We start from the raw sequence: 14628 nt of genomic DNA on the forward strand, positions 1-14628 counted from the left end.
ACTTAGAAGTGTATTATTTAAATTAGGAAGTGTTTTTGGATTTTTCAGATATCTGTTACTGATTTTTAATTTAATTCTATAGTGATCAGAGAGCATAATGTATATGGTTTCAAATCTTAAATTTGTTAAGATTTGTTTATCACACAGATTGTGGTCTGTATTGGTGAATGTTTCATGTACACTTGAAAAATATGTGTATTCTGTTTTTTAGAGTGTAATATTCTATAAATATAATTTAGGACAAGTTGACTGATAGTCTGTTCTGGTCTTCTGTATTATTGACGACTTTCTGTCTACTTGTTATATCAGTTACTAAGAGGGGTTTTGAAGCCTCTTTATGATTTTGTCTATTTCTTTGTCTCATCAGTTTTGGTTAATATATTTTTAAGTTCGGTTGTTAGACGCATGAACATGTAGAATTGGCCCCTATGTCATTTCATAATGTCTTCCTTTATCCCTGATAGTACTCCTTGTTCAGAAGTCTATTTGGTCTGATAGTACAGCTATTCCAGCTTCCTTTTTGTTTACATGATACACCTTTTCCCTTTACTTTTTAAAAAACACATTTTTAAAAAATACTACTTTTAGAATTATATAATCATTATTACAATCCAATTTTAGAACATTTTTAACCTCCTAAAATGAAACCCATACCCATTAGCAGTCACTCCCCATTCCTTTTTGGTTTTTTTTTTTTTCAGTCTTTCTAAGGTTCAATTGAGGTATTACTCCCCATTCCTACTTAACTGCTAGGCATTCACTACTCTGCTTTTTGTCTCTATGGATTTGCTTATTTTGGACATCTTGGTTTTAATGGAATCCTACAATACATGGTCTTTTGTGATTGGCTTCTTTCACTTAGCATACTATTTCCTTTTTTTTCCCCCCCCAGGAAAGGGAGAGTGGAACAGGGATTTTCAGCATAGTATTTTCAAGGTTCATCATAACATAGCTGTGACATTATCAGTACTTTATTCCTGTTTATTGCCCAATGATATTCCATTATATGAATATACTACATTTTATTTATGCATTCATCAGTTAATGAACATTTAGGTTTGCATCTTTTGGCTGTTAAAAAATAATACTGTTAGGAATATTTGTGTCACAGGTTTTTGTGTGGTTTTCTTTTTACCTTTTTTGTTAAGCCAGTCAAGTTTAGCAGTGGAGGGTTATGTAGCAACTTTAGTGACACTAATGTTAATTATTTTCTTTAACTTTTAACCTATGTCTTTATATTTTTTATTGAGTTTCTTATACACAGCAAATAGTTGGATCTTGTTTTTTCCCTGAACTCTAACAATATCTTTTTGGTTATGTTGAAACTACTTAACAGAATTTTTAATAATGTTGGGTTTAGGTCTACCGTTTTATTATTTGCTCTATGCCTTTTGTTCCTCTTTGGCCCTTTACTTCTTTTGAATTATTTGAATATTTTTTAGTATTTCGTTTTAATGTATGTTATTGGCTTTTTGTCTGTTACAACTTTTTAAGTGGTTGTTATAGGGTATATAACATACATACTTAAACTTTTACATTCTACGTAGAGTTAATATTTCATTGTTTATATATATAATTGCATTTTAGGTTCTGGGGTACATGTAAAGAACATGCAGGATTGTTGCTTAGGTACATCATGGCAATGTGGTTTGCTGCCTCCATCCCTATCACCTATATCTGGCATTTCTCCCCATGTTATCCCTCCCCAACTCCCTACCCCACACTGTCCTTCCCCCAGTGCCCCCCAACAGACATCAGTGTGTGATGCTCCCCTCCCTGTGTCCATGTGTTCTCATTGTTCAACACCTGCCTGTGAGTGAGAACATGCGGTGCTTGATTCTCCGTTCCTGTGTCAGTTTGCTGAGAATGATGGTCTCCAGGTTCATCCATGTCCCTACAAAGGACACAAACTCATCGTGTTTTATGGCTGCATAGTATTCCATGGTGTATATGTGCCACATTTTCCCTGTCCAGTCTATCATCGATGGGCATTTGGGTTGGTTCCAAGTCTTTGCTATTGTAAACAGTGCTGCAGTGAATGTATGTGTGCATGTGTCCTTATAATAGAACAATTTATAATCCTTTGGATATATACCCAGTAACTGGATTGCTGGGTCAAATGGAATTTCTATTTCTAGGTCCTTGAAGAATCACCACACTGTCTTCCACAATGGTTGGACTAATTTATACTCCCACCAACAGTGTAAAAGTGTTCCTATTTCTCCACATCCTCTCGAGCATCTGTTGTCTACAGATTTTTTTAATGATCGCCATTCTAACTGGCGTGAGATGGTATCTCAATGTAGTTTTGATTTGCATTTCTCTAATGACCAGTGATGGTGAGCATTTTTTCACATGTTTGTTGGCCTCATATATGTCTTCTTTTCAACAGTGTCTGTTCATATCCTTTGCCCACTTTTGAATGGGTTTGTTTGTTTTTTTCTTATAAATCTGTTTTAGTTCTTTGTAGATTTTGGATATAAGTCCTTTGTCAGATGGGTAGATTGCAAAAATTTTTTCCCATTCTGTTGGTTGCCAGTTCACTCTGATGATTGTTTCTCGTGCTATGCAGAAGCTCTGGAGTTTAATTAGATCCCATTTGTCTACTTTGGCTTTTGTTGCCAATGCTTTTGGCATTTTAGTCATGAAGTCCTTGCCTATGCTTATGTCCTGAATGGTTTTGCCTAGGTTTTCTTCTAAGGTTGTTATGGTGTTAGGTCTTATGTTTAAGTCTTTAATCCATGTGGAGTTAATATTAGTGTAAGGTGTCAGGAAGGGGTCCAGTTTCTGCTTTCTGCACATCGCTAGCCACTTTTCCCAACACCGTTTATTGAACAGGGAATCCTTTCCCCATTTTTTGTTTTTGTCAGGTTTGTCAAAGATCAGATGGTTGTACACAAGTGGCGTTGCCTTCGAGGCCTCTGTTCTGTTCCATTGGTCTATATCTCTGTTTTGGTGCCAGTACCATGCTGTTTTGATTACTGTAGCCTTGTAGTATAGTTTGAAGTCCGGTAGTGTGACGCCTCCAGCTTTGTTCTTTTTGCTTAGAATTGACTTGGCTCTGTGGGCTCACTTTTAGTTCCATATGAAGCTTAAGGTGGTTTTTTCCAGTTCTGTAAAGAAGGTCATTGGTAGCTTGGTGGGGATAGCTTTGAATCTTTAAATTACTTTGGGCAGTATGGCCATTTTCATGATATTAATTCTTCCTAACCATGAGCATGGAATGTTTCTCCATCTGTTTGTGTCCTCTCTTATTTCATTGAGCAGTGTTTTGTAGTTCTCCTTGAAGGGGTCCTTTACATCCTTTGTTAGTTGTATTCCCAGGTATTTTTTTCTCTTTGTAGCAATTGTGAATGGCAGTTCGTTCTTGATTTGGCTCTTTTTAAGTCTGTTATTGGTGTACAGGAATGCTTGTGATTTTTGCACATTGATTTTTTATCCTGAGACTTTGCTGAAGTTGCTTATCAGTTTAAGGAGATTTGGGGCTGAGACCATAGGGTCTTCTAAATATACAATCATGTCGTCTGCAAATAGAGACAATTTGACTTCCTCCTTTCCTAATTGAATACTCTTTATTTCTTTTTCTTGCCTGATTTCTCTGGCTAGAACTTCCAATACTATATTGAATAGGAGTGGTGAGAGAGGGCATCCTTGTCTAGTGCCAGATTTCAAAGGGAATGCTTCCAGTTTTTGCCCATTCAGTGTAATATTGGCTGTGGGTTTGTCATAAATAGCTTTTATTATTTTGAGATACGTTCCATTGATACCTAGTTTTTTGAGAATTTTTAGCATAAAGGGCTGTTGAATTTTGTCGAAGGCCTTTTCTACATCTATTGAGATAATCATGTGGTTTTTGTCTTTTGTTCTGTTTATGTGGTGAATTACATTTATAGACTTGAGTATGTTGAACTAGCCTTGCATCCCTGGGATGAAACCTACTTAATTGTGATGGATAAGCTTTTTGATATTCTGTTGCAATCAGTTTGCCAGTATTTTATTGAAGATTTTTGCATCTATGTTCATAATGGATATTGGCCTGAAGTTTTCTTTTCCTGTTGAGTCTCTGCTGGCTTTTGGTATCAGGATGATGTTGGTCTCATAAAATGATTTGGGGAGGATTCCCTCTTTTTGGATTGTTTGGAATAGTTTCAGAAGGAGTGGTACCAGCTCCTCTTTGTATGTCTGGTAGAATTCGGCTGTGAACCCATCTGGACCTGGGCTTTTTTTGGTTGGTAAGCTATTAATTGCTGCCTCGACTTCAGTCCTGGTTATTGGTCAATTGAGGGTTTTGACTTCTTCCTGGTTTAGGCTTGGGAGGGTGCAAGTGTCCAGGAATTTATCCATTTCTTCCAGGTTTACTGGTTTATATACATAGAGTTGTTTGTAGTAATCTCTGATGGTGGTTTATATTTCTGTGGAATCTGTGGTAATATCTCCTTTATCGTTTTTTATTACATCTATTTGATACTTCTCTCTTTTCTTTTTTATTAATCTGGCTAGCAGTCTATTTTGTTGATCTTTTTAAAAAAAACAGCTCCTGGATTTATTGATTTTTTTTTTTTTGAAGGGTTTTTTATGTCTCTATCTCCTTCGGTTCCGCTCTGATCTTAGTTATTTCTTGTCTTCTGCTGGCTTTTGAGTTTTTTTGATCTTGCTCTTCTAGCTCTTTCAATTTTGACGATAGGGTGTCAATTTTAGATCTTTCCTTGCTTCTCATGTGGGCATTTATTGCTATAAATTTTCCTCTAGACAGTGCTTTAAATGTGTCCTGGAGATTCTGGTATGTTGTATCTTCGTTCTCATTGGTTTCGAAGAACATCTTTATTTCTGCCTTCATTTCATTGTTGATCCAGTCAACATTCAAGAGCCAGTTGTTCAGTTTCCTTGAAGTTGTGTGGTTCTGAGTTAGTTTCTGAATTCTGAGTTCTAATTTGATTGCACTGTGGTCTGAGAGACTGTTTATTATGATTTCCGTTCTTTTGCATTTGCTGAGGAGTGATTTACTTCCAATAATGTGGTCAGTTTAGAGTAGATGTGATGTGGTGCTGAGAAGAATGTATATTCTGTGGATTTGGGGTAGAGAGTTCTATAGATGTCTATTAGGTTTGCTTGGTCCACATCTGAGTTCAAGTCCTGGATATCCTTGTTAATTTTCTGTCTTGTTGATCTTTCAAATATTGACAGTGAAGTGTTAAAGTCTCCCACTACTATTGTGTGGGAGTCTAAGTCTCATTGTAGGTAATTAAGAACTTGCTTTACGTATCTGGGTACTCCTATATTGGGTGCATATATATTTAGAATCGTTAGCTCTCCTTGTTGTGTTGATCGTTTTACCATTACGTAACGCCCTTCTTTGTCTCCTTTGATCTTTGTTGGTTTAAAGTCTATTTTATCAAAGACTAGGATTGCAACTCCTGCCTTTTTTTGCTCTCCATTTGCTTGGTAAATCTTCCTCCATCCCTTTATTTGGAGCCTATGTGTGTCCTTGCACATGAGATGGGTTTCCTGAATACAGCATACTGATGGGTTTTTGACTTTTGATCCGGGCGTTTAGCCCATTTACATTTAAGGTTAATATTGTTATGTGTGAATTTGATCCTGCCATTTTGATGCTAGCTGGTTGTTTTGCCCATTAGTTGACGCAGTTTCTTCATTGTATCGATGCTGTTTACCATTTGGTACGTTTTTGGAGTGGCTGGTACTGGTTTTTCCTTTCTATGTTTAGTGCTTCTTTCAGGAGCTCTTGTAAGGCAGGCCTGGTGGTGACTTATGTCTCAGCAATTGCTTGTCCATAAAGGATTTTATTTCTCCTTTGCTTATGAAGCTTAGTTTGGCTGGATATGAAATTCTAGTTTGAAAGTTCTTTTCTTTAAGGATGTTGAATATTGGCCCCCAGTCTCTTCTGGCTTGTAGGGTTTCTGCTGAGAGATCCACTGTGAGTCTGATGGGCTTCCCTTTATGGGTAGCCTGACCTTTTTCTCTGGCTGCATTTTTTCCTCCATTTCAACCCTGGTAAATCTGATGATTATGTGCCTTGGGGTTGCTCTTCTTGAAGAGTGTCTTTGTGGTGTTCTCTGTATTTCCTGGACTTGCGTATTGGCCTGCATTGCTAGGTTGGGGAAGTTCTCCTGGATAATATCCTGGAGATTGTTTTCCAGCTTGCATTCATTCTCTCCGTTACATTCAGGTACACCTGTCAAATGTAGATTAGGTCTTTTCACATAATCCCATATTTCCTGGAGGTGTTGTTCATTTCTCTTCACTCTTTTTTTCTCTAATCTTGCCTTCTCATTTTATTTCATTGAGTTGATCTTCAATCTCTGATATCCTTTCTTCTGCTTGGTTGGTTATTGAAACTTGTGTATGCTTTGTGAAGTTCTCGTGTTGTGTTTTTTAGGTCCATCAGTTCATTTATATTTTTCTCTAAGGTGTTTATTCTTGTTAGCATTTCATCAAACCATTTTTCAAGGTTCTTAGTTTTTTTTGCATTGGATTAGAACATGATCTTTTAGCTCTGAGAACTTTGTTATTACCCACCTTCTGAAGCCTCTTTCTGTCAATTCATCAGACTCATTCTCCATCCAGCTTTGTTCCCTTGCTGATGAGAAGTTGTGATCCCTTGGAGGAGGAGAGGCATTATGGATTTGCTGTTTTCTTCCTTTTTGGGCTGGTTTCTTCCCATCTTTGTGGGTTTATCTACCTGTGGTCTTTTTAGTTGGTGACTTTCAGATGGGGTCTCTGAGTGGATGTCCTTTTTTGTTGCTGATGAAGTTATTTCTTTCTGTTTCTTAGTTTTCCTGCTAACAGTCAGGCCCCCATGCTGTAGGACTGCTAGAGGTCCACTCCAGACCCTTTTTACCTGGGGATCACCAGCAGCGGCTGCAGAACTGTAAGGGTTGCTGCCAGTTTCTTCTTCTGTTATCTTTGTTCCAGAAGGATACCTGCCAGATGTCAGCCTGAGCTCTCCTTTATGAGGTGTCTCTTTGGTTATACAGGGGTTGGGAAGCTGCTTGAGGAGACAGTCTGTCCCTTATAGGAGCCCAAGTGCTGAGCTGTGAGCTCCATTGTTCTGTTCAGAGCTGCTGGGCAGCTACATTTAAGTCTGCTGCAGCGGAGCTCATAACTGCCTTTTTTTCCCAGGTGCTCTGTCCTGGGAAGGCAGGGCTTTATTTATAAGTTCCTGTCATTCTGCTGTCTTTTTTCCGAGTTGCCCTGCCCAGCAAGGAGTTAGCCTAGTCACAGTCTGCCAGCAGAGGCATTGCTGAGTTGCCGTGGGCTGTGCCCTGCTGCTGTGTGAACTTCCTTGCAATTTTGTTTATAGGGGTATAGTTAGAACTGCCTCGGTAATGGTCTGCCTCGGTAATGGCGGACTGTCTCTGTAATGGCAGACTGCCTTGGTGATGGCAGACTGCCTCAGTAATGGCTGACTGCCTCAGTAATGGTGGACTGCCTCGGTAATGGCGGATGCCCTTCCCCTCATAGAGCTGGACCGTCCCAGGTCCAGCTGTGCTTGCTGTGAAACTCTCAATTCAGAGCGTTTCAGATTGCTGGTCTTTGTGGGGGTGGGACCAGCCAAGCCAGATCACCTGGCTCCCTGTTTCAGCTCCCTTTTTTCAGTTGAACGGGCAACTCTTTCTCTCAGGCATTCCAGTTGCCAGTCGAAATGGTGCCTGGATTTGTGTGAGTTTTTGTGCGGAGACTCGCTGCGCTGGCTGAAACAGCTGAGCTGGAGACTCATGGTTCTTTTCTGCCCAGGAATCGCCTGGTCTGTGGGCAGTAAAAATTTGTTTGGAAATGCAGTGATCACTCACCCTCTGCATTTTTGCTTGGAACTGCAATCCAGAGCTGTTCCTCTTCAGTCATCTTGGATCCTCTCCAGTATTTCATCCCTTAAAGTAAAATACAGAAGCTTTATAACCGTAAAGGTTCCCTTATGTTCCCTTTTCTTTTGGTATACTTGCCATAAGTATTACATCTATATACACTGAAAACCACAACAGACAATATTTCAAGTTTTGCTTTCAAAAGCCATATATTAATATCTAAATATCTTAAGAACTTAGGAAAATCATCTTTTGTGTTTATTCTTTTTTGTCGTTGTTGTTCGAACTTTTTTCATTCCTGAAGCTCCAAGTTTACTTCTATTATTATTTCCTTTCAGTCTGAAGAGCTTCTTTTAGCCATTTTCTTTTAGAGCAGGTCTACTGTCAATTAATTCTCTTAGTTTGTCTTCAGCTGAGAATGTCCTCATTTCATCTTCTTTCCTGAAAGATAAAGAATTCTGGGTCAACATTTCTTTTTCTTTCTTTCTTTTTTTCTTTTTTTTGAGATGGAGTCACCCAGTTTGAAGTGCAGTGGCATGATTTTGGATCACTGCAACCTCCACCTTCTGGGCTCAAGCAATTCTCTTGCCTCAGCCTCTCAAGTAACCAAGTAGCTGGGACTATAGATGTATACCACCACACCCGGCTAATTTTTGTATTTTTAGTAGAGATGGGGTTTCATCACATTGGCCAGGCTGTTCTTGAACTCCTGACCTCAAATGGTCCGCTCGCCTCAGCCTCCCAAAGTGCTGAGATTATAGGCGTGAGCCACTGTGCCCAGCCAACATTTCTTTTTTTTCACCACTTTAATGATGTTGTCCTACTGTCTTCTGGCCTCCATGCTTTCTAATAAGAAATCTGTAGTCATTTAGTAGTTCCTGCTTATATATAATATGTTGATTTTTCTCTGGCCTTGTCCAAGATTTTTTCTTATTTAGCTTTGGGTTTCAGAAGTCTGATTGTGGTGTGTCTTTACATGTAAAGAAATATGATTTTCTTTACATTTAATCTATTTTGGGTTCACTGGGCCCTTTGAATTTGTAAATGTATGCCTTTCACAAAATTTGACAAGTTTTCAGCCATTAATTTAAAAATACTTGGTTGTACCTGCATCTCTTTCCCCACTGTCTCTGGGTCTTCAGTTGCACAAATTTTAGGCCATTTCCCCCAACTCTGCTACCAAGAATCTGTCCAAATTAAACCTTTTGATATCATTCGATAGGTCCCCGAAGCTGTGTGTGACCATTTTTCTTTTTGTTTTTCAGATTGGCCAATTTTTATTGCTCTGTCTTCAGGTTCACTTACTCTTTACTTTTCCATCTCCATCCTGCTATTGAATCAATTCAACATAAATTTTTTATTTCAGATACTGTATTTTTCAAGTCTAAAATTTCTGTTTGATTCTTTTTTATAATTTCTGTTTCTGTATTGAGAATTTCTGTCTTTCTATTCATTTCAAATGTTTTTACCTTATCTCATGGAACATAGTTATACTAGGTACTTTAAAATCTCCAGACCGGGCACAATGACTCACGCCTATGATCCCAGCACTTTGGGAGGCTGAGGTGGGTGAATCACTTGAGATCAGGAGTTTGAGACCAGCCTGGCCAACATGTTGAAACCCCGTCGCTACTGAAAATACAAAACTTAGCTGGGCGTGGTGGTAATCTTGGCTACTTGGGAGGATGAAGCAAGAGAATCTCTTGAACCCGGGAGGCAGAGGTTATAATGAACCAAGATTGCACCACTGCAGTCCAGCCTGGGCGACAGAGTGAGACTCTATCTCAAAAAATAAAATAAAATAAATAAAATCTCCATCTGAAAACAGCACCATCTGGGTCATTTTATGTTTGCATTTGCTTCTTGTTTTGTCCTTTGAAAATTGGTCACATTTTCCTAGTTCTTTGTGTGTCAAGTAATTCTTGTAACCTGGACATTTATCCTGACACTATGTTATAAGACTCTGATCCTCTTGCCTTATATTCTCTGTAGAAAATGTATGTTTTGTCTTAGTAGCCAATCACACTTCAAATATTACAAGTTCTTTGTCATCTTGTGTAGTTGTTGGTTCCAGTGTCAGTTCAGTTTTCAAGACCTTTGCTATGTTGCTTTGGGTTTATCCCATGCATGTCCCACTTAAGGGTTAACCTGGGATTTGGGCAGTGATTTATATCATAGTTCAGTTCTGAAAGCCTTTTTTGTGCTGCTTTGCGTCTTCCCTGTGCATGCACAGCTCAAGAGGGAGCGTAAGATGTATGCCAATTCACATACAGAATTAGGACATCCCCTTGCTTAGCTCATTCCTTTGTAGTTCTCCTCCCATATTCTTTGGCCTTCAGAGTCCCTTTTTCCCAGTTCTCTGACCAGAAAGATGGAGTTTCTCTAGGAGTTTTAGATTCCCATACCACCATTACAGCAGTTTAAAACCACAAGAGAAAATAGAAGAGATAAAAAAATAAATAAATAAAAGGAAACAACCCTGCGTGGGTTTTTTCTCCAAGTTTTGACCCCTCTCCACAGTCCACTTGATTTTGTTGACTTTTCAGAGCCCTCAGTTGCCTACCATTTTTAATTGTATATTATCTACCGTTTTTAATTCCTATCAGTGAGAGGGACAGAGAGAAGCTATAGTGGGCATACTGCATCTTGGCCAGTACCTGCAATGTATTCTGGGTTTTGAGGGTTTTTGTTTTTTTTTAAACCTTTCTGATGATACTTTTTAAGGCTAGTTGAATGAAGCAGTGATAGGACTGGAGAAGCTCTTCTGATAGTACTTAAAACTGTGGCAGCAGCATAGGAAATTTACTTTTCAAACTTCTGCCAGCTTTACTAAAGCAAAATGTCATGTCATATGCAACTTCATTTCATATGGGCCAGGAGAAACTGCATATGTGGGTGTGCGTGTGCATGTGTGTGTATAGAAAAAGAGACATCCAGTGATAAAATAGATGTGGCACAATGTTAACAATTGGTGGGTCAAGTTTTCTAATAAAAAGTTGGTGGGAAACTCTGATCTTCATACATTGTGTGATTATAGCCTTAATAACCCTAACCTGATCCTCAGATCAAACTTAGTGGTGATTTTCAGAGAAATTTAAATTGGTCGAACTTGGGCATTTTAAAGGGAGAGTTAAATCATTCTAGCCAAAACTTTTCATGATGTTAAGGTGACTTTCTTTACTTCCAAGAGAATAAACACATTCTTTGGGATATTTTTGCGTTTCTTTCCCCAGCCTGTTGTTTGCTTTAACAAATTAGAAATTTTGAGTCTGGTAAAGTAGTGGTCACCTCACTAAAAGCTAGTTGTCCATTCTGCTACTTTAGACAATTCCAAGCTCGAGTGTCTCGACAAACTCTTTTGGCACTTGAGAAAGAAGAGGAGGAGGAAGTTTTTGAGTCTTCTGTACCACAACGAAGCACACTAGCTGAACTAAAGAGCAAAGGGAAAAAGACAGCAAGAGCTCCAATCATCCGTGTAGGAGGTTCTCTCAAGGGTAAGTTTCTTAAACGTTACTTTGGAAAACTCTTAGTTTCTAGTGGTAGGCAAATTATGTAAGAAGATAATACATACATATATCTGTGGACACTGTTCTAGTTTGCTGAGTACTGAGTAGCACAAAAAAGGCAGTCAAAGGAGAGCTAATATTATAGTGTACAGTAAAATCAAAATTCATCAGTAATTTTGTGTCTTAAGAAAGACCTAATATTCAGGAAGCATCAAGATTTTGAGTTTGAATTGTTAGTTGAAAGAAGATATTTAGTAACGTAGCAGGTGTTGTCAAAGTGAAGCTCACATATACCAAAGCCTCAGAGAATAATATTAACATGGTTAAGAACCCTGCCTTCAGCCCTTTGGGGCCAGAAATTAGACACTCTGTATACCCAAAGATCAACAATAATTTTTTTTTAAACTAACATTGACTTTTTTTTTAAGAGATAGGTTCTTGCTCTGTTGCCCGGGCTAAAATGTGGTGGTGCAATCATAGCTCACTGTAACTTCAAACTCCTGGCTCAAGCAGTCTTCTTGCCTCAGCCTCCCAAGTAGCTAGGATTATAGGTGTGAGCCACTGTGCCTGGCCAACACTGATTATTTTTTAAAGCAGTTTTAGGTACACAGCAAAATTGAGCAGAAGGTACAGAGAATAATAGCAGTTAGATATGTAAACCAGACTGGTTTTTTAAATCTCATTTCTTTCCTGGTATCAATTTATCAATAATCAGAATGGTGTTTGGTGATTCTAGAATTAGGATATAGGGAGTGTTTGGTCCCAAAGGCTATTTCATCCAGATCGTGATGAAGCTTGGTTAATAACCAGCCCCACAACAGAGAAAACTCCTAATGAATGAGTTAATTTTGTATTCTCTAGTTATATCTCTGCTCATTTCCATTGAGAGAAAATTTAAAACTGAAGAATAAACCTTAGGTTTGTTTCGGATAAAACTAGATGATGTTATAATGATGACTGAAGGAAGATATAGAACGTCTTTTTTGGAAATCTATGAATAAAAGATGGGTGACTAAAGGAGGGAAAAGAAGGGAGAAGTAACAAAGAATGGATAAAACGGTTCTATTTTCGATTAAGTTTTTTTAAGATTATTTTTAAAATTTCTTTTTTTTTTTTTTTTTTTTCCTATTGTAGTGGAAATATTCTCCTTGAGTTGGGGAAGAATAGGTGTACTTTATCTGGCATCTAAGTTGATAATGAAATGTTTTACATGAGGTTTTAATATTTTTGCTTCTAGCTCTAAGCCAGAACAGAGGACTCCAAAATCCATTTCCTCAACAGATGCAAAGTAATAGTAGAATTACTGTTTTTGATGAAAACACTGATGAGACTTCTAGAGAAGAGTTGTCTAAGCCTACAGTCCAGCCATGGACAGCACCCCCCGTGCCCAGGGCCAAAGAAAATGAGCTGCAGGCAGGCCCCTGGAACACAGGCAGGCCCTTGGAACACAAGGTAAGAACTCTTAGAGTCAATGTTTTGCCGACACAACAGAGACTTCACATTTAGAGAGAGGAGTATTTTTACCATCTCTTTTAATTCTTCTTGAATAATTAGGCACTGTCTATATATGCTGTCTCAGAACATAGAACTATGGTAATTTTAGTTTTCTTCTTCATCTCCAGCCTCGTGGCAATACAGCTTCGATGATAGCTGTACCTACTATGCTTCCCAGTTTTACTCCATATGTGGAAGAGACTGCACAACAGCCAGTAATGTGAGTGTGGTTTTTGGATATTTTGAAGTGGGAATTATTAAGGGTGGGCAGACGCACTTGTCCTAGTTCCCAAAGGCATTTTCTTCTTTGTGAAGATGAAAGTAACCATGCCAGGCACAGTAGCTCACACCTGTAATCCCAGCACTTTGGAAAGGTGAGACAGGAGGATCCCTTGAGCCTAGGTGTTCAGGACCAGTCTGAGCAACCTAGCGAGACCCTGTCTCTATTTATTTTTTAAAAATGGGCCGGGCGCAGTGACTCACGCCCGTAATCCCAGCACTTTGGGAGGCTGAGGCGGGTGGATCACGAGGTCAAGAGATCGAGACCATCCAGGTCAACATGGTGAAACCCCGTCTCTACCTAAAAATACAAAAAATTAGCTGGGCATGGTGGCGCGTGCCTGTAATCCCAGCTACTCAGGAGGCTGAGGCAGGAGAATTGCCTGAACCCAGGAGGCGGAGGTTGCAGTGAGCTGAGATCGTGCCATTGCACTCCAGCCTGGGTAACAAGAGCGAAACTCCGTCTCAAAAAAAAAAAAAAGTAACCAGACAAGTTTTATATATCTTTTATGTTTGTATTCCTTTGAGTATGTTAGGATTAAAAGTCCATTTGTTAATATTTTTATTAAGGAATGAACTTATTAATTAGGTTTATATTTTCATTACTGAACATTGCTTTAGGAAAATTAATGGTAGCTATTGTGGAAGATAGATTGAACATAGATAAATAAGCTATTGGAATAGTTCAGGCAAGGATATTAAGGGGGGTATTTGGGCGGGTCAGTGGTAACAGACGGAGAAGGGAAGGTGGATGGGAGAGGCTTCAGCAGTAAAGTTAGAAGACTTATCTGATGGGATAATGGGGATGTAGGAAAGATAATGTGATTTAAGTGAGACATTCTCCTTTTGTCATTGATAGTAATGAGAAATTATAATAGTTTTCCCTCTTACCCTGCTTTTTCCTTCTAGACATCTTTTTCCCCTTTCTTTCTAATCCTTAGCATTTCTGTTTTTAAGAAAAAGTATAGTAGCTGGTGGTTAAATAAACAAACCAGCTTGAGATTTAGTCTAATGCTTAACATTGCATAGTTCTAATACTAGGTTGAATTCTGTCCCAGTGCAAGAATGTCCCTCATAACTAATTTATAACTCCCACTACATGCTAGGAAAGCAAAAATAATAATTAAGATTTTGAGCAAAAATTCTACCTAATTGCCCAAGACAAGACAAAGACTATTCTGTTTTGTTTTTGCTTTTTTGAGACAGAGTCTTGCTTTGTTGACAACAGGCTGGAGTGCAGTGGCACCATCTTGGCTCTCTGCAATCTTGACCTCCTGGTTCAACTGGCATGGCAGCTCACGCTTACCATCCCAGCCCTTTGGGAGGCCACAGCAATAGAATCACTCGAGGCCAAGAGTTCAAGACCAGCCTTGGCAACATAGCAAAAAGTGTCCCTACAAAACAATTTTTTTAATTAGCTGGACCTGGTGGCAGGTGCTTGTAGTCATAACTACTCGAGTGGCTGAAGCAGGAGGATCACTTGAGCACAGGAGTTTGGAGCTGCAGTAAGCTATGATCATGCCACA

General features: G+C 38.8%; 1 protein-coding gene across 2 annotated transcripts in view; it reads left to right on the plus strand.

Moving 5' to 3' along the window:
• BUB1B (BUB1 mitotic checkpoint serine/threonine kinase B) overlaps positions 1-14628 on the plus strand; it is a 68015-nt gene that overhangs the window by 17891 nt on the left and 35496 nt on the right. For both annotated transcript variants that reach the window (XM_064374843.1, XM_064374844.1), the window contains exons 6-8: positions 11148-11317; positions 12567-12781; positions 12952-13043. In XM_064374843.1, coding sequence (XP_064230913.1) covers positions 11148-11317; positions 12567-12781; positions 12952-13043 — 477 coding nt within the window. The remainder of the gene's footprint in view (positions 1-11147; positions 11318-12566; positions 12782-12951; positions 13044-14628) is intronic.

The sequence above is a fragment of the Aotus nancymaae genome, unplaced genomic scaffold (assembly GCF_030222135.1).
Source record: "Aotus nancymaae isolate 86718 unplaced genomic scaffold, 86718_ANA_hifiasm-v0.15.2.pri h1tg000011l, whole genome shotgun sequence".
NCBI lineage: Eukaryota > Metazoa > Chordata > Mammalia > Primates > Aotidae > Aotus > Aotus nancymaae.